Source organism: Gracilinanus agilis, chromosome 3 (assembly GCF_016433145.1).
Source record: "Gracilinanus agilis isolate LMUSP501 chromosome 3, AgileGrace, whole genome shotgun sequence".
Classification (NCBI taxonomy): domain Eukaryota; kingdom Metazoa; phylum Chordata; class Mammalia; order Didelphimorphia; family Didelphidae; genus Gracilinanus; species Gracilinanus agilis.
The window spans coordinates 13,695,067-13,715,372 of NC_058132.1; the positions used below are offsets into that span (position 1 = coordinate 13,695,067).

A 20,306-nucleotide genomic window follows, 5' to 3' on the forward strand; every position below is an offset into this window, starting at 1 on the left:
GGGCAGGAGGAGCGGGGACAGAGACAGAAAGAGACACCGCGACCCTCACCCCCTCGGAGACTGGGGCATCTCCCCCTTCCCGCGTTCCCGGGGTAGCAGCTGGTGAAGCCCATGCGATCCGGGACCGTGGTTTTTCCAAACCGTCCGGGATCCAGGCGGGACTTTACAGGTCCTTCCCTCGGTCCTGAGCGCCCCGCCCATCGTGGCCAGGCTCCCCCCTCCGACATCCTCTTCAGCTTCGTTCTTTCCCCCTCCCTGCCCCCCCCCCCTCCGCCCATGCGTCTCCCGCTGTCGGTGCGGGCTGGGAGCGCATTCATTCTCCTTGAAGGGGCCGCCAGCTTTGGACTGTTGTTTTCTAACAGCCGCGGCCGCCCTGGGTAAGATGGAGAGGAAGAAAGGAGAGAATACTGTAAAGCGCTGGCAAACACACCTTGAAGCGCTTCGTGAATTGGTTTGGTTTGTTTGTTCCCCGTTATTCTCCTAGTACTCTACAGCCCAGCCATCCTGCTGTCCCTCACGCGTGACTTTCCAACTTCAGCCCCTTTGCCTTTGCCCAGGTTGCTCCCCCTGCACTCTGGCCGTCCTCCTCATCTCTGCCTTTCAGAATCCTCCGGCCTCCTTCAAAGCATACGTCAAATGCTATTTTCTGCGGGAGGAGGGGAGTCTTTCCTGGTGGCCTCAACTCCGGCCTCCCTTCCTGCCACCCATTCAATTGAGTTTACTTTGTACGTCTTGGGTATCTGCTTGTGTGTGTGTTTAAGAGGGCGCCCACGTGTGTGTGTGCGCGCGCGTGTGTGTACTGTTTTTGCCCATATAGGCTATATGCCCATGTGAGTCTGTAGATATGGAAGGCAGGAAATTTAAGACAACCCCCTTCCCATCAAATGCCAGTTTCACAATGAAAACTAGCAACGAGTCCCATCTATCAAAGTTAATAGCATCAACATTTGTAAAGCTGAAAATTTGTTCAGTCTGCAATAAAAACAACTGAGGCAGAGCCCCAAACAATAACTATTTATTAGAGGGACCTAGCTCCCTCCAATAATTAGGATCGCAGACCTTTCTCACAGTCTGAGACCCTGGCCTTCTTCAGAGTACAGCTTTTATTCCCTTCAGCACCCATCCCTGTCCTTTAGTCAGCCCAGGCGTCAGTGAGTGAGCTCCTTGTGGTGGGCTCTAAACTCCTGCTATGCCCTCTGGTTACATTGCTGCATAACAATAGATGGGCATATAGTATTTAGCTCATCCACCCCATTTTTGTGTCACCCACTTTCTCATCAGGCCTGCTTTATCAACAGACCCACTTTAGAGTCTTGCCTGGGTGGCCCAGCTTGCTTAATAAGGCAGGGAGGCTTTTTTTTTCACTATTAAATATATCAAGGGACTTTCCAATGAGGCCTGTGACATCTGGGTGGAGGCTCCCCTTCTAGTCATGTTAATTAAGTTAAACTATGATATAGAACTCTTGGGGAAAAGGTAACTACTTCTAATAGTTATTAAACCATGAACTAGAACTAGAACTATGACGCAACTTTTTTTTTTAAACCCTTACCTTCCATCTTGGAATCAATACTGTGTATTGGCTCCAAGGCAGAAGAGTGGTAAGGGCTAGGCAATGGGGGTTAAGTAACTTGCCCAGGGTCATACAGCTAGGAAGTGTCTGAGGTCAGATTTGAACCCAGGACCTCCCCTCTCTAGGCCTGACTCTCAATCCACTGAGCCACCCAGCTGCCCCCTGACTAGCAACTTCTGATGACTGTTGTTAATACATAACTGATCAGTAACCCTATGAAATCACATTAAACTAGATAATACTGATTAGAACTAATCATAGGAGTGAAATGATTGATTTACGATGGGCAGGAGTTTACCAAAAATAGCATAGGGATCAAATTATTTCTCACACATCTCTACCCCATACCATTCTCCAAGGGACACTTTGGTTCTTGCCAAGAGAGGACAGAGGAGGTTGGGGTTAAAGACCTGTAATGATTAAAGTTTTCTGGAAACATATTAATTTATCATTATTTATTAGTAAAAGAGAGAGAGAAGACTGCATGATCACCCGGCCACCCTAAGTAAAAACTGCTCCATGCTTCCCCAGCTCAATCTCCTCCAAGCAGCCTTAGCTGCTGGCTGGTCTAAGATAAGACAGTGTCTGCCAAGGGTTAAACACTCCAGAGAAGGGAAAGAAAGCCAGTGCTTCCTCTCCATTCACTTATACAGACCATTTCCGCCACTCCCCCTGGAACTCTCTAATTGGACAGGCTAAAACCTCAATCAGCTCCAGAATCCTGACTTCTGAACCTGTCCCAAGGGGACTTCCATCAGCCCCTCACCAGGAAGCCTTACCACATGAGTGTGGCCAGGCAAAGGGTGGAGCTAGTATCAAGAACTGGTTTTCAGGAGGCAGCTGGGTGGCTCAGTGGATTAAGAGTCAGGCCTAGAGATGGGAGGTCTTGGGTTCAAATCTAGCCTCAGACAGTTCCCAGCTGTGTGACCCTGGACAAGTCGCTTAACCCCCATTACCTAGCCCTTACCACTCTTCTGCCTTGGAACCAATACTATACACAGTATTGATTCTAAGTTGGAAGGTAAGGGTTTGTTTGTTTTTTTAATCGGTTTTCAAACAGAGTAAGTGGGTACAATTTATATTAAATTCACACAGGCCAGCCTCTCTGATCTCAAAGAGAGGGGATCCTGTGCTAGAATTATATCTGTCTGCTTCCTTAAATACTGTTAGTTATGGGGAAGCAATTTTTAGGTTTGGTTCAAGCTAAGCTAAGCTCCTGATCTTTATTTCTTAATGAGGAAGCAGGACTCCAAGTTTTTTTTTAATTCAAGATAACCCCCTTCCCACCAAATGCAGCTTCCCAATAAAAAATAGCAAAGAACCCCATTTATACAAGTTGATAGCAAAGCAGACATCAGAGAAAGCATACACAGAATATATACCAGACGATACAAAGTGAAGGAGCACTCCTGCCAGGAGAGAGATAACAGCCCAACCAGGAGAGTCTCAGATATCTCACCCAACAGGAAATTCCTCAAAGTCTCTAATGTAACAAGGAATGAAGATATGACCAGAGTATTACATATCAACTTCTTCCCAGTATCTTTCTCTCTTTGTGGACTTGAAGAGAGGTTGAAATAAAGAACTCTTCAATATGAGAGAAGGTATGAATCATCCAGCCTTGGCATTGATTTGGAGATGAGGTGTGAGAGAAGATATGTAGTCGAAGTTAACACCTACATTGTGTGAGAAGGAAATTTGTATTTTTGATTTGATCAATCAGTGATTTAGACTTTCCTTCCATTTGTTTTGAATTTGGGTTCATCAGCAACCAGGGAATTGATCCCACAGGCACTGGCCCCCTGGGTGGTACCAGGCTAATTGAAGAATTATGATTGGTTCCTGGGGAGTAATGTAGGAGAGCTAGTAGGTGTAATGAGGTGTAGGGAGGATTTATAAGATGAGACCCAGCAGGAAGCTGGGGGGTTATTTTCCGAGGCTGAGATTTCGAGACAGATACTGAGTTGTTAGGCTCTGGATTATAAGGCTAGGAAATTATTCCCCTTTCTATATTTCTCTTATTTTCTTTTTCTTATTAATAAATCTAGCTATTAACAGTCTTGTGACTGAAGGGTTAATTACAATTTTTGGCAACCACCCATTCTAACCATTACAATTGCAAGCATAGTGTATGACAAATGTTTTTTAATTGATGGATGGATCGATGGAAGAAGGGAAGATTCACTATGTCATCTCCTGGGATTGGGGAGCAGAAGAGAAGCACCCTTCCATGCTCCCTGAAACAGATTGCTTGGCCATGCCCTGAGTATCTGTATCATTCCTATATTGCTTTTGAAGTTACATTTCTTGGTCACTATGAGTCATTTTTCCAGCTTTTTAAGATTTGAAGTGAATCTTAAAGGAATTACTATCATCTAGACCAGTGATGGGCAAACTACGGCCCTCTTTAAAAAGTTTGCCCATCACTGATCTAGACCCATAGTGGGGAACCTATGACACACGTGCCAGAGGGGACACTCAGAGCCCTCTCTGTGGGCATTCATGCCATTGCCCTGGCACAGTGTTCCCCAGAGTTTGTTACTAGAAAGTCTGAGGGATGCAGTGCTGGACTGTTCTCCCAGTGTGCACACAGGCCTGAGGATATTTTTCACATCACTCATCCCTCTAGAGCAGTGATGGGCAAAATTTATAAAGAGGGGGCCAAAGGAAAGGAAATGCTCATCTGTCAGTCTGTTTCTAAGCCAACTCTTTCAAAGTTTCATTGTATTGTATCCTACTCATTGTATTCATCAGATTAGGAATAATGTCTAGCTAGATAGAACATTTCAGGGGGCTGCATCTGGCCTGCAGGCCATAGTTTCCCCCTCACTGGTCTAGAGGGTTCACCATCACTGATCTAGAGCTTGTCCCTCATCTAGTTCAGTTCAGAGAGCCCATTTCATCATTTTAGCCAGGAAAGCATCAGACTCTAGAATCTGAGTTCTTAACCTGGGGTCCATGAACTTATATATATTTTAAAATATTTGATGGCTGTGATTTATCGTAATTGATTTCCTTTTTAATCTTATGTATTTAATTTTATCCTTTTAAAAATATGACATTGTGAAGGGGACCACAGACATTCCTGGACTGCAAGAGAGTACATATCACAAAAGGGTTAAGAAATCCTGTAATAGATGGATTCTAGCCTTATTCTAAGAGACAATATTATTATTTATAGGAGACTTATGTAGTCCAATCCAGGAGATCTGTACTTAGTAGGTAAATTCATTGGGCAAAAATCCAAAGTTTGTTTAGGACAATATAAAGTTAGAGCAAAGAGTTGAATTTTCAAGTTGATGCATTGCTTTTCTGCCTTAAGGATTTTTCTATCTAGGGTACCAGATCTAATCAATCATCCATAATGATGTTGGAAGAAGTTTCAGGGTACAAACTAGTCAAACCACTATTGGCATAATAATCAACAGATATTTACTGAGTACTTAACTATGTGCCAGATTCTGTGCTGGCACTGAGGATAGGAGTACAAAGAATGAAATGTGTGATAATGAGATTAAATCTACCTTGCACATTCTCAAATCTAATCACCAAAAGTGTAAACATCTCCACTTAACTCATAAGTTGGGAGGTCTGTGACCCATGTGTGCTTGAGTGATGAATCAAAATTTACTGACTACCTCCTGGGCAGTCCTAAGAAAAGCATCTGTTGTGATTTGACACATAAACTAAGAGGAAAGCACAGGAAGTGACAAAAGAAATGGCCTGGATAAATTTAGAGAACTTCTGGGGCTCTGCCCCTTTTGATTCTTCTTCTTGTTCATGTCTTGGACCTGGAGGAACTCTTCTTGTTCATTTTTTGGACCTGGAGGAACTCTGGCTGGGACCCTGAGACCTTGGTGAGTGAAAAAGGCTAACTGACTACCTTAACTTCCCTGGAGGTACTAGCCTCTGAGAGGCTCCCTTGATTGGGAGAAGCCCTAGTGGCTAAAACCCTTGCTAATTGACTTTTAGGCTCTCTGGCTGGGCCTTTGAAGCCCTTCCATGTTAAACCCAGACTTGAATACAAATCTAGTTCATTAAGTTAGATCTCTTACTCTACCCTCGTCTCATCTCTCTACTTCCATTCTCTCCTATATTTTGTAAATAAATTACTAAAATCATTTTAGGAACTGGTATTTATTCAGTTCCTTGGCTACCACACCTTTAAATATTAATATCCAACGCAAAACCCCCTTTTCCCCTTTTACAAATGATTTCTTCTTTCAATGAGAAATTCCAATGGGGGAGGTGATAAATACATATAAAAATATACACAGCATGAATATAAAATCAATAAATTCAAAGTAATTAAATATGAGGTCATTGGGGTGCTAGGATTTTGTGGATCAGGAAAAGTTGTATGTGGAAGATGGTACTTGAGCTGCTTCTTAAAGGAAGAAAGGGACGCTATTTGGTGGAATAAGAGAATACATTCCAGGAATGGAGGTGTTAGGGGGTGACCAATGCAAAGTTAGTGATGGGAGGTGGAGTGTCTTCTGTGAGCAATGGAAAAGAGACCAGTTTGGCTGGGTGACTGAGTATTAAAAAGGCTGTAATGTCCAATGAGGCCAGAAAGATAGGTTGAGGCCAGGCTATATGAGGTTTTAAGAACTGAACAGAAAAGTTCCTATTTGACCCTAGGAGGAAGTGGAAGCAATTAGAGTTGACTGAGAAGGGGAGTCAAATGACAGGAGTTGCATTTAAGGAAGATTAATTTGCCTGTGGAATGTCAGATGGACTGGAATAGGGAAAAGGCTTGAAGCCAGACCAATTCGAAAGATGTTGCAAAATAATCAAAGTGAGCATCTGAACTTAAGTAGTAGCTGTTTGAGTGGAGAGGAGAGATTGGAAGGGAGAGATGTTGGGAAGGTAGCCATAGCAAGGTTTATCAGCTATTACATATGTAGTGTGAGGGATGGTGAGGAATACCAGAAAATAATGCAATTATGAACCCAAGAGATTGGAAGAATGGTAGTGCCTTTAACAGAAATGGAAAGGTTTCAAGAGATGGGAGGTTAGAGGAAAAATAATGAATTCTGTTTTAGACATCTTGAATTTTAGATGTCAAACAGGATATCCAGTTTGAGATATCCAATGTGAGAATTTACTTTTCATATATTTTATTAAATCTTATATCCTCCATCCTCCTCTGAGAACTGCCTGATCATAGCCTTTGACCATTAAAAAAATTCTTTACCTTCTGTCTTAGAACCAATACTATATATTGGTTCCAAGGCAGAAGAATAGTAAGGGCTAGGCAATGGGGGTTAAGTGACTTGCCCAGGGTCACACAGCTAGGAAGTGTCAGAGGCCAGATTTGAACTTGGGACCTCCCGCCGCTAGGACTGGCTCTCAATCCACTGAATCACCCAGCTGCCCCTTGACCATTTTTTGATTGGCGAATGCTTCATATTCTTATAAATTCTATATATTTGAGAAATGAGGCTTTTGTCAGAGACACTGGCTATAAAATTTTTCCCCAAATTTGTTGTTTCTCTATTTTTTCCCTTTTCTTTTTCTTTTTTTTTTTGTTTCTCTTCTAATCTTGGTTGAACTGGCTTTTATACAAAACCTTTTAAATTTAATGTAATACAATTATTTATTTCATTTTTCATAATGTCCTCTATGTCTTATTTGGTTATAAATTCTTCCTTTATCTATAAGTCTGACAGGTGAACTTTTCCATGTTCCCCTAATTTGTTTATAGTGCCACTCTTTATTTCTAGATCAAGTATCCATTTTGACTTTTTCCTGGTATATGGGGTGAGATTTTGGTCTATGTCTAGTCTCTGTCATACAGCTTTCCAGTTTTTCTAGCACTTTTGTCAAATAGTCAGTTCTTTCCCCCAAAGCTTGGGTCTTTGGGTTTTCTCTGGGTTTATCAAACACTAAGTTGCTATAGGCATTAGCTACCATGAGCACACATTATTTCTTATAGCACAGTAGCATTCCATTACATTCGTGTACAACTGGTTTACTCATTCCCCAATTAATAGACATGCCCTTTGTTCCCAATTCTTTGCTGTCACAAAGCATGTTGCTATAAATATTTTGATGTATGTGAGAAGTTTCTCCTTATCAATGGCTTCCTTGGAGTCTATAGAGCAGTGATTTCCAAAGTGGGCACCACCGCCCCCTGGTGGGTGCTGTAGCGATCCAGGGAGGCAGTGATGGCCACAGGTGCATTTATCTTTCCAGTTAATTGCTATTAAAATTTAAAAAAATTAATTTCCAGGGGGCTAAGTAATATTTTTTTTGGAAAGGGGGTGGTAGGCCAAAAAAGTTTGGGAACCACTGATCTAAAGGGTCAAAAGGTATAGAGGTTCTAATCACTTTATTTGCATAATTCCAAATTGCTCTCCAAAATGGTTATACCATTTCAAAGCTTCACCAAAAATGTATTAGTGTGCTTGTTACATATTATACATACATATTATGGTGGATGAATTTTAACCAAAAAGGTAAACCAAGGCAATTCTCTGCGCAAGATAACATTTATTAGCAGTGATGCATACAGTTGTCAATAAACGAGCCATTGGCTTGGTTCCATTTGTGCCAGTCTCGCTAAGCAGAAGGACAGTTCCCCTTTCATAGATTTTGGGGAGTACAGAACAAAGAACAGAACAGGGTAGATGATATCTTTGGATTGAAGACAACATGGTTACAGAACTGAGGTGCAGGAACAAGATGATTGGTTGGAAGTTTGGTAATCACAGCTCGGAAAGACTCCCTCGCTTTCCCCAAGCCGAAGAAGTGCTCATTGTTTGAGTCCAGAAGCAAGATAACAAACCTGAAGATGACTTGCTGTTGTAAAGATATTAGCGCCAACTCCGGGGTGCTCACGGGAATCCCCCAAGGTCAGCTGAGTTCCTTGAAGCAGGAAGAGATCACTGATTGGCAGGAGAGCTGGATTTTTAAACTTAACTCATTACAAACCAGCTGAATTCCAAACCAACTTCAGACAGAGCACCCATGACTTACAGTTACAGAACAAAAACAATTAATTGTACATAGAATCAATAAGAAAACGATACAGAATTAATTCAATCACACGTGTAATATACACATATATATCTGTGTGTAATTTATATATCTTGGCTGCCAAACTCTTGTCAGACAGATTTGATAGTGGGGTTTTTTTTTCCATTTCACCATTTCCCTTCTTATCCTGGGAACATTTTGTCTATGCAGAAGCTTCTGAGTTTCATGCTTAGTTATCTCTTTTTCCTGTAACTGCCTTTATCTCTCATTTAAGAATGTATCTCCTAGAATGCTGTACACAGTAACAGCAACATTGTATGATGAACAATTGTGAATGACTTAGCTAGTCTCAGCATTTTACTGATCCAAGAAAATACTGAAAGGCTCTTGATGAAAAATGCCATCTGCCTAGAGAAAGAACGGATGGAGACTGAATACAGACCAAAGCAAACTTTTTTTGCTTTTTTCTTAATTTTTTTTGTGCATGTTTTCTTCTACAAAAGGATTAAAATGGAAAAATGTTTTACGTGGTCGCACATGTAGAATCTATATCAGATTTTTTACTATCTCAGTAAGGAAAAAGAAAAGGAAGGAAAGAGAGAATTTGGGTCTCAACATTTTTAAAACATGAATATTCTGGCCTTGGAAACTTCCTAACTGTATGACCCTGGGCGAGTCACTTAACCCTCATTGTCTAGCCCTTATCCCAGTTCTGCCTTGGAATCAATATTTAGTATTGATTCTAAGACAGAAGGTAAGGGTTTTTTTTAAGTGAATACATTGATTTTACATGTAATTAGAGAAAAATAAAATCATTTAAAAAAAGAATACACCTTCTACCTATAGCTGTGAGAGGTAAATAATCTGTTTTCTTCTATTTTAAAAAATAGTATGATCCTTAATATTAAGGATTCCCTTATTTTCATAATTCTCATATTTTCTTAGAATGTATTGAAGAATATAGTATAAGGTATTGTGTGTATATGTATGTGTGTATAGATGCATATATATATACAAATATACATATCTACAGTATAATATAAGGTATGGCATAATTTCTGCCATACTGCTTTCCAGTTTTCCAGTAGTTTTTAAAAAATCAAATACAGAGTTTTTTCCTAGGAAGTTTGATTTCCATTCTATCAAACCCTGGTGTGTGGAGTTCTGCAATTTCTGATTCTCCCTTGCCTACTCTGTCTACTAGGCCCTCTCCTTTTGTCCAAAAACAAATGTAGACTCTTATTTTTAAATAGGTGTGCATCTTTCTGTTTTAAGTTCCTAATTCTTATAAACAATGTATTGTTGGATTCTGGTTTCTAATCTACTCTGTAACACTTTTCACTTTTATAGGTGAAGTCATCTCATTCATATTCAATTGTGATTGTTAACTTTGTATTTTCCATCTTATTCTCTTTTATATATCCCTCTATATCCTGCTTCCTATTTGAGAATTTGTTTGGTTTATGACCATTTTATCCCCTCCGCACTCCCTTTCCCCTCCTATTTCTTTGTTAAGCAAAATGTCTTTTTCTATCCAACTAGGAATGTATTCTTTTCTCCTTTGACCAGGTCAGAGGATGAGGTTCAAGTGTTTCCCACTCTCCCCACTGCTACCTCCTTATTTCTTTTTAAGTGATAGTTTCCCCCATCCTTCCTCTCTCCTTTCCTCTTTTGGTATATTCCTCTTCTTCTAACTTTCCATTCTTCTTTTAATATATCAAGACATAATGACTCCTAAGCCCTCTATGGCCCCTGATGATAGATTTCTATATCGTCTCCCTATATTTGAATGTGATAATTTTATCCTTAACTTCATAGAGAGCAATTTCAGATGGGTAATGAGGCTGGAAGACTGATAGAAAAGGGATGAGAAGTGAATGGAGAAGAAATGGAGGTGTTGTATGGACAATTCTGTCCAGGAGTGTGGCTGAGGACAGGAGATAGAGGATAGTAGCTTGACAGGATAGTAAATCACAGAAAGGTTATTTAAAAGGATGGAATAAACTAGGAAGTATTTGTAGCAGAGAATGAAAACCTGAAGATTAAGAAGGAATGACTGGGGGGGGACTCTCTGGAGAGAGAGCCAGGTCTGGAGTCAGGAGAACCTGGGTTCAAATCTGGCCTCAGACACTTTCTAGCTTTTGGACAAGTCACTTAACCCAATTGCATAGATCTTAACCACTTTTCTGCCTTAGAATCGATATTTAGAATCGATTCTAAGACAGAAGATAAGGGTAAAAAAAATATGTTTTATGAGAGTGAAGTGAGCTTTCTCTGCAATATAATTCTCTTATATCTACCAAGTTTTCCAGGTCTAGAGTTGATTTCACACTTTTAATACATACAAAATTACAATATGAATTATCTGGAAGGGGGCTTTAGAATAGTGGATAAAGAGCTGAACTAAGAGCTAAGAAGGCATACTCTATAACACCTAGTGGTAACCTCAATAAGCAAGTAATTTAACCTCTCTGCTCTAGGCCTTTATTCAGTATATATCTTGTCCATACCTTTTCTACAGGAGGCCTTTTTCATCTCCTCCTCCCTTTCTTCCAGTTAGTTCCTTCCATCTGCAATTCTCTTCCCTTTAGACTGTATGTATTTCATATGTATAGTTTTTTTGCACATTATTTCCTCCCTTCTCATACATATTTCCATGAATTCTTTACATTGGTAATTTCTTACAGCACAGTGATAATTCAGTAATTGATATATGACAGTTATTCTCCAATCAATTTGTATTCAATTTTTTGCTATTAGAAAAAAGTTTTATTATAAATATTTTTATAAAATAGAGCCTTTCTGTCTCTAAAATTTTTGATATATTTTATTTCTATATCACACACATTTCCTACTGTTTCGCTCTCTTTCCTTTCCAAAAGGTCATCCTATAATAAAGCATAACAAAAGATAAAAAAAAAGTCTGACATATGCAATGCTTTCTTTCTTTCTCATCTCTTAGTTATATTACCCAACCAAATGGTACTTACTTAAGTGATTTTTAACAATAGAATTCTAAATGGTTTCCTCAGAACAGTTCTGTTGACTATGTGTAATGTGCTTGTATTCCTAAAGCTCTTCAAAATCTACCATTTTGTCTTTTGTCATCTTTGCCAATCTGATCGGTAGGAGATGAAATCTCAGTTGTCTTCTTGTGGGTTTCTCTTATTAGTGATCTGAAACATTCTTTCACATGTTTGATATGAGTTTGCAAATCTTTTGCAAACACTTTAAACATCTTTCGATCACTATAATAAAAAGGGAAATAATTTGTTTTTTATCAATTCATTATCAGTTTGTTATATCAATTCATTTTAAGACTTTTTATATCAGATATTTATCAGAGATATTCATTTATAGGATTTCCTGGAATCATCACATACAAAAGGTTTCTATCCAGTATGGATTCTTTTATGTCTAGTAAGAGATACAATCCTTCTAAAGGTTTTCCCACATTCATTACATTCAAAAAGATTCTCTCCAGCGTGTTTTCTCTTATGTCCATCAAGGTCTTCACAGTGGTGAAAAGACTCCTCACATTCATTACATTTAAGTGATTTCTCTCCCCTGTGAAACCTTTTATGTTTGGTAAGATCTCCACACTGACGAAAGGACTTTCCACAGTCACTACATTCAAAGGGCTTCTCTCCACTGTGAATTCTCCTATGGCTACTAAGGTTTCCATACTGTTTAAAGGATTTCCCACACTCACTACATTTAAATGGTTTCTCTCCAGTATGAATTCTCTTATGCGTAGTAAGAGAGTCACTCCTTCTAAAGTATTTCCCACAATCATCACATTTGAAAGGTTTCTCTCCAGTGTGAATTCTCTTATGTTTGGTAAGAGATTCACTTCTTCTAAAATATCTCCCACAGTCTTTACATTTAAAGGGTTTCTCTCCGGTATGAATTCTCTTATGTTTTGTAAGATATTCATTCCTTCTAAAGGATTCTCCACATTCATTACATTTAAAGGGTTTTTCTCCAGTATGAATTCTCTTATGATTATTAAGGGATTCACTCCTCCTAAAAGATTCTCCACATTCATTACATTCAAAGGATTTCTCTCCAGTGTGAATTATCTTATGTCTATTCAAGTGTCCACGCCCTCTAAAGGATTTCCCACATTCATTACATTTAAAGGGTTTCTCTCCAGTGTGAATTCTGTAATGATGAGTAAGCAGGGTCCTATAGCTAAAGGATTTCCCACATTCACTACATTCAAAGGGTTTCTCTCCAGTATGAACTCTTCTATGTTTGTCAAGTTTTTTGCCATGATTAAAGTACTTCCCACACTCAAGGCATTCAAAGATTTTCTCTCTATGAATTTTCTTGTGTCTATAAAGGCTTCTATAATGACTGAGGGATTTTCCACATTCATTACATTCAAAGGATTTCTTTCCAGCATGAATTCTTTTATGTCTATTAAGGTTTCTACAATATTTTCCACACACAATGCATTCCAAAGTTTTCTCTCTACTATGAATGCACTTATGTTTGTCAAGGTTTCTGAAACGACGGAAAGATTTTCCACATTCACTACATTCAAAACATTTCTCTTCAATTTGAAATCTTTTAGATTTAGTATTCCTTTTATAGGATTTCATACATTCATTACATTTGAAAGATTCCTCTCCAGAATGAATTCTCTGATATAAAATAAGACTAGATTTACAGCTGAAGGCTCTCCCACATTCATTACACTTAAAAAATTTCTCTGTAGTGTGAATTGTAAGGGACAACCTGTTGCTGAAGATTTTCCCACACTCATAAGATTCAGATGCTTTTTCTTCATTATATTTTCTATAACGCTGCATAAGATGTGAATGGTAATGGAATGACTTACTGAATTTATTATAGTTGCAGAGTTTCTTCTTAGAAAAGAGTCTTTCATGCTTACTTTCATCTGAATGATGTGTAAAGTTCTTTCCACATGTATCATGTTTATGGAGACTTTTCTTTCTATGAATTCTTTTTTTTGGAAATGAGCTTGACCCCACATGGAATTCCTTCTCGACTACATTACATTCATTGGCAATAAACTTAGTCGATGTTTTCCTGCAGGTGACTGTTATTTGCTGGCATTGTTTTTCATTGTTGCCCTGCTGTTGCTCTAATCTAACAGCACATTGCCGGGTTTCTACTAACTTGAAGTTGTTGGTATTATCCTTGAATCTTTCATTCGATGACTCTCCCTCAGAAATGTTCAGTTTTGGAATTTCCTCTGTTGTTTCACAGCTAATCTCTGGATTAAGGAACTCTAAACAAAGGAGGAAAAGTGTCAATGTTCATCATTCTCTGTGCTAGAAGACAAAAAAGCTGACACACATTCCAGACAAAATTCTGTTTTATCTATCTTGAATAGTTGAAAAGGAGAAGAAAAAGGACTGGTAGGGGGAAAAGGTGGGAGAGAGAAAGAATTAATAGATAGACAAAAGCAGGAGAAGAAAAAGGAACTAATAAGCAAAACTCTAGAGGAAGGAAAAATTTGAAATAGGAGAGAATCAGAGGTGAGGGGAAGAGAATCAGTGGGTACGGGGCTACCTTAAAAAAAAGACAGGTAAAGTAATGGAGGGAATATAATATGTTTATAGCAGAGAGGAACAAAATCAGAATGTGAAAGAATGTTCAGGTTATAAAGGGGTAGAAAGAAGAAAATAGCATTATATATTTAGAAGACAGTCTCATGAGAGAAAGCCCAGGGGAAAGTTAACTGAGAAAATTTGAGTTAAGATCAATAGACAGAAAAAACAGAAGGAACTAAGAGATAAGGAATTGAATCCCCTGTCCCATTTGAATATTTTGTGCATGAGTCCTTTTCCCCTTTCTTTGATCTCTTTGGAATACAGGCTTACAAATGATATTATTGAGCCAAAGAATATGTGCAGTTTAGTAACTTTTTGGATATAGTTCTGAATTACTTTTCAGAATGCTAAGAGCAATTTGGAACCACATCAACAGTACACCATTGTGCCTATCTTCCTACAGTCCTTCCAACAATTGTCATTTTCCTTTTTTGTCATCTTTTTTCTGATGTAATGAATATGAAGTAGAACCACAGTCATATCAATTTGCATTTATCTATTAGTGATTTGGAGCATTTTTCTTATGTTTGTTAATAGCAAAAATTTCTTTTTTTTGAGAACTATCTTTCAAACCCTTTGACCATTTACTTACTGGGGCATGGCAATCACTCTTATGTTTGAATCAGTTCCTTATATATCTTGGATGTCAGATTTTTATCAGAGAAACTTGCTATAAAGATTTTTTCCCAAGTTAACTCTCTTCTAATTTTAATTACATTTGATTCTTTTGGGCAAAATCTTTTCAGTACTGTGTAATAAAAAAATTTTGGGTCCTAAATTCTTCTCTGGTCCATATTGTTAACAAGGATTTTTTTTCTTATATCCTTGGGGTAGCTGGGTGATATAATGGATAGAGCACCAAATCTGGAATCAGGAAGACTCAAGTTTAAATCTGACCTTAGACATTTATTAGCTGTGACTCTAGGCAAGCCTCTGTTTGCCTCAGTATCTTCATCTGTTAAATGGGTATAACAATAACAACTACCTCCCACAGTTATATCAAATGAGATAAGGTAATTTGTAAAGCACTTAGCAAGGATCCTGGCACATAGAAAACATATATGACAACAACAAAAAGAAAAACTTTCTATGTTATTTTTTAAAATCTAGGTTATTTATCTATTTGCATCTTTTTATGATCTATAGTATGAGAATTTCGTCTAAACTTAATTTCTGACAGACTGCTTCTCCATTTTCCCAGGACTTTTTTTAAATCCTTACTTTCCATCTTACAATTAATACTGTATAATGGTTCTAAGACAAAAGAGTCATAAGGGCTAGGCAATGGGAATTAAGTGATTTCCCCAGGGTCACACAGTTAGAAATGGTCTGAGGTTGGATTTGAAACCAGAACCTCGCATCTCTGACCCTGGCTCTCAGTCCACTGAGCTACCTAACTGCTCCCTTCCCAGCACTTTTTGATGAATTTTGGGTACTCATCCTACTATTTTGGATCTTGGGGTTATTGAACACTATCATTGTGTTCTCTTGCTTCTTCTGTATGTTGTTTACCTAACTTGCTCTACTGGTCAATTTTTCATTCTTTTAATTGATAACAAAGAATTTTGAGGAATATTGCTCTACAGAATTATTTAAAATCTATCCTTGCTAAGCATCCATCCCCCCCTTTCCCTATTATTTCCTTTGAGAATTTTGTCCTTTTGCTCTTTCAGATCAATATGGTACTGTCTAAGAAACAGAGTAGTTGATTGGTGGAATAGATTAGGTACACAAATACACAGTAGTAAATGACTATAGTAATCAAGTGTTTGATAAACCCAAAGATCCAAGCTTTGGGAACAAGAACTCATTATTTGACAAAAACTGCTGGGAAACTGGAAAATAGCAGGGCAGAAACTAGGCATAGACCAATATTTCACACTGTATAACCAAAATAAGGCCAAAATGAGTACATGATTTAGACATAAAGGGTGATATCTAAGCAAATCAAGGGAGCATAGAACAGTTTACCTTTCAGATCTATTGGAAAGGGAAGGATGCATATCCAAGGATATTATTTTTCATTTTACTTTCTTTATGATTTTTTATGTGTGTCTTCTTCCATAACATGACCAATATGGAAATATGTTTTCACATGTACGACCTATATCAAATTGCTTACCATCTTGGGGAGGGGAAAACAGAAGAAGGGAGGGAGAGAATTTGAAATTCAAAATTTTAGAAAAATAATGTTAAAAATTGTTTTTACATGTAATTAAAAAAAATAAAACATCAAAAGAGCAGAAAAGGTCAGGAAAGTATTCAACCAGCAGACTAGGAGCTAGAGCTCACTGTGGAAACTGCCAAAAGCCAAACAGTGAGAAGTGAAATGCCAAGCAACCTGTTTGACACAGCCCAACAGTAGCAGAAATAGCATCTCTTCTGTCCATTGGTCATGCTGCTTTTAGAAGTGAACTTGTTGGGTGAATGCTATGTAGAAACTTCATTAAGTCTGACTCCATCTTCCCTAGCAACCAAGAGGGAAAAGGCATTCCCAGGTGCTGAAGGAAATTTTTCCCATTTCCAAAATGGAAATTTCAAAACACTTTCCAAAAGTATATACATTCTTACTGTATTTTCAAAACAAAAATCCCTTTCTAATAGGTAATCAATGTTAATTGGTTCAATAGATCTGGGGCGCTAATTATTTGCAGCTAACCATGGAACACATGTGATCCTCACAGCAGAAAAGGATCTTCAGCCTCATCATCATCAAAGAAAGACACCACCAACCCCACAGGAGTATCTCTAGGTCCAATGTAGTTAGCCTCACTTTTTTTTTTTTTTAATTTTTTTTTTTATTTTAAACCCTTAACTTCTGTGCATTGACTCATAGGTGGAAGAGTGGTAAGGGTAGGCAATGGGGGTCAAGTGACTTGCCCAGGGTCACACAGCTGGGAAGTGTCTGAGGCCGGATTTGAACCTAGGACCTCCCGTCTCTAGGCCTGACTCTCAATCCACTGAGCTACCCAGCTACCCCCAGTTAGCCTCACTTTTAAAGAGTGAAGTCAGAGTTTCTCTGCATATGGGGCTCTGTTTGGGATAAAATTGGGCCCTTGGAATTTGCAGGGACCATCAGGAGAGATTCAACACCTAAAACCTTACTTACTGGATACCTTTGTTTTCAGGATCTACTGGAGGAAAACTGGCCATTTTCCCTCTCTTCATTGTAGGATACAATTATTAAATATCATTATCTTTTTTCCTTACATTGTCTAATAGCAAAGAGACAAATCTAGGTTTCCTATAAGAAACAACATTTAAACTAACAATTAGAGTTCTCTAGAAATGGAATGCCTGACTTGGGAGACAGTGGATTCTTACCCTCCACAAGATTTTAAGAAAAGGCTGGGTGGCCACCTGTCAATTATGAGATAGTATAGAATCCTTTTTTTTTTTTCAATGCTTACCTTCCGTCTTGGAGTCAATACTGAGTATTGGTTCCAAGGCAGAAGAGTGGTAAGGGTAGGCAATGGGGGTCAAGTGACTTGCCCAGGGTCACACAGCTAGGAAGTGTCTGACATCAGATTTGAACCCAGGACCTCCCGTCTCTAGGCCTGGCTCTCAATCCACTGAGCTACCCAGCTGCCCCCTAGATTCCTTTTTAGGTAAAGATTATGCTAGAAAGAAAGTTAGCTCCTTGAAAGCAGGGACTTTTTCATTTTTGTCTTTGTATTCTTGATACCTACCATAAGGCTACATACATAGTAGGCATTCCATAAATATTTTCTCACTGACTTATAACCATTAAGGTTCATATTATTGCTGGAATTTTGTTATTTAATGTAATGATAGATTTTGAAATGATATCTGAAGAATTTAGAGAAACATGGAAAACATTTTATGGAATGATACATAGTAAAGAGAGGAGAACTAAAAAAACAACATACACTGAGGCAAAAGGAGAAGGAGTCCATTTCTGCAACGGCGACCAGAGACCACAAAAGCCAGGGACTAGATACTCCATTATCTGGACTAGGGAAGAGCAAGTGGCCAAACTTAGCAGACACTAATCCCTAAACTGTGTCCAGAGGCCAAGCGTTGTGGCTAATAGACTTCACTGCCTTTTATTTGCAGCTCTTCACCTTCCCAGCTGACACAATAAAAAATGGAAGGGTTCTTTCAAACTTCGTTTTCTCTCCCTTCTCACCTCTGACTCCTGAAGTGGATGGCTTCAAGGCTCAGCCCAAATATCACTGCAGGATATATACACAAAGCCTTTTCCCAGCTGTCATCATTCTACATCTCTGTGCCCGGTGACGGAGATCTTTCCTTCCTCAGATGATCATCTCTGCATAAATTTTGTCTCATAGAGAAGAGCTGCAGTTTTGTATCCTCAGAGCTTAGCCTATAAGGCATGCTTAGTAGAGCTTTATTCACATGAGTTGTGAACAAATAAATTTAAGTACTATTATAAGCTAAACCCTGGGGGGACAAATAGAAAAATCAAGACAGTCCGGGCTCTCACACATGCTTATGCTCTAAAAAGGAAATGCATAAAAGAAACTTCAGCCACAAGGCATATGCAAAGGGCCAGGATTCGGGAGATGGGGGTGACGAGGCCCGAGGGTCCCTACCTTACAGCAGGAGGGCAGACACTAGTGCCCACGGACTGCAGGGCAGGCCTGCAAGACCCAAGGAGTCGGTGACAGTAAATGATGAGGCCTCATGGTTGTCCACATCATCATAAGGAATAGAGTTGCTGACCCCCATGCCATCCAAGCCATGTGGGCAGTCAAGCAGGAGAGGGGAAAGGCATCCTGGGCCCAGGAAGGGCACTCTTTTTTTTTTAAACTTATTTATTTTAATTAATAAAGTACACTGATCCAGAGACACGTGTTAGTCACGAGTATCATTTTCCTCAGGAAGGGCGTGCCTGACGCTGGTACCATCTGTTCATCCTGGGTGGGTTCTCCCAGAAAGGAGACAATGATAGAGGAAGATAAAACACGTTTCTCTGAAAATGGAGAGAAGGACAAGCAGACATGCCAAACTATGACTGCAGCAGGAAGAGCGCAAGATTTGCTGAGAGACAGAAGTCCAAGAGATATAATGTGAGGAAGGATAAAGCAAACGGGGCCAAAAGAATGAATCCCCCTCCCTTTGTCTGACATCATCAATCAGTGACCTGGAGGTCGTTGGCCACTAAGATGTGCAGGTCTAGACCAACCCTCAGAGAAAGGAAGTTGAAACCAAAGAGCCGGGAAACTGATCCCACACACCCTGCTCCCACCCCGGGTAGTGCCGGGCAAACTAAAGAACTAGGATTGGTTCTAGATGTGACAGGGGAGAGCTGGTGGGTGGAGAAAACGGCTTATAAGGCGAGACCCAGGCCCTGGGCGCTCTACCTCGCGTTCTTGTGCCTGGAGATTGGAACCTGAAGGAACCCCTGTCGGTGGTGAGCTTCAATCCATCCAGTGGCACAAAGGATATTTAGCTAAACTGCTCTCTACCTCTTTCCTACATTTCCGTCTTTCCTATCACTGCTTTGATATAATAAAGCTACCAGTATCCTCATAATTTAATTTTAACTATTACAATGACCAGCAGGGGTAGTGATGTTCAATTGTGTATGAGAACTGGCTCAAGTAAAGGGAGAAGAGGAGCTGTGTGGGGGGACATCAAAGCTGTCTTGTAGTACTTTTTAAACTCTTACCTTCTGCCTTACAATCAATACTAAGTGTTGGTTCAAAGGCAGAACAGCAGTAAAGACTGGGAAATGGAGGTTTAAGTGACTTGCCCAGGGCCACACAACTAGGCCAGATTTGAACCCAGAACCTCTCACCTCTAGGCCTGACTCTCCATCCACTGAGCCACCCAGCTGCCCCTGTCTTATAATATTAAAAGGGCTGTCATGTAGAAGAGGGACTAGAACCATGCTGCTTGGGTCCCCAGGGCAGAGCTACCAACAGAAGGAACAAAGAGACGGCAAACACATCCTGCCATGGAAGCTATCGAAGGCTGCCTTGGAGGTGCTGGGTTCTGCCTCAGTGAAGGCATGAAAGAAAGGGCTGGACCCTCCGCCGGTCTGATGTCTGATAGATTCTGCATCTCTTGATTCTTTTCTAAAAGTCTAGGTTGGCCTACGTGGCCTCAGAGGTCCCTTCTGACCCTGATGTTGTCCCTCTTTCTCACTTCAGGTCTCAGGGCCTAACCTAGAAAGGCAA

At 39.5% G+C, this 20,306-nt stretch overlaps 1 protein-coding gene across 1 annotated transcript in view; it reads right to left on the reverse strand.

The window, feature by feature from the left end:
* The window catches only part of LOC123240757 (zinc finger protein 658B-like), an 85,252-nt gene extending 66,400 nt beyond the window's left edge, over positions 1-18,852 (reverse strand). The window contains exons 1-4 of the mRNA XM_044668469.1: positions 18,753-18,852; positions 12,162-13,814; positions 4,011-4,024; positions 213-255 (exon numbers count right to left, since the gene is read on the reverse strand). Of these exons, the coding sequence (XP_044524404.1) occupies positions 213-255; positions 4,011-4,024; positions 12,162-13,814; positions 18,753-18,852 (1,810 nt within the window). The remainder of the gene's footprint in view (positions 1-212; positions 256-4,010; positions 4,025-12,161; positions 13,815-18,752) is intronic.
* Between the last annotated feature and the right edge of the window lie 1,454 nt (positions 18,853-20,306).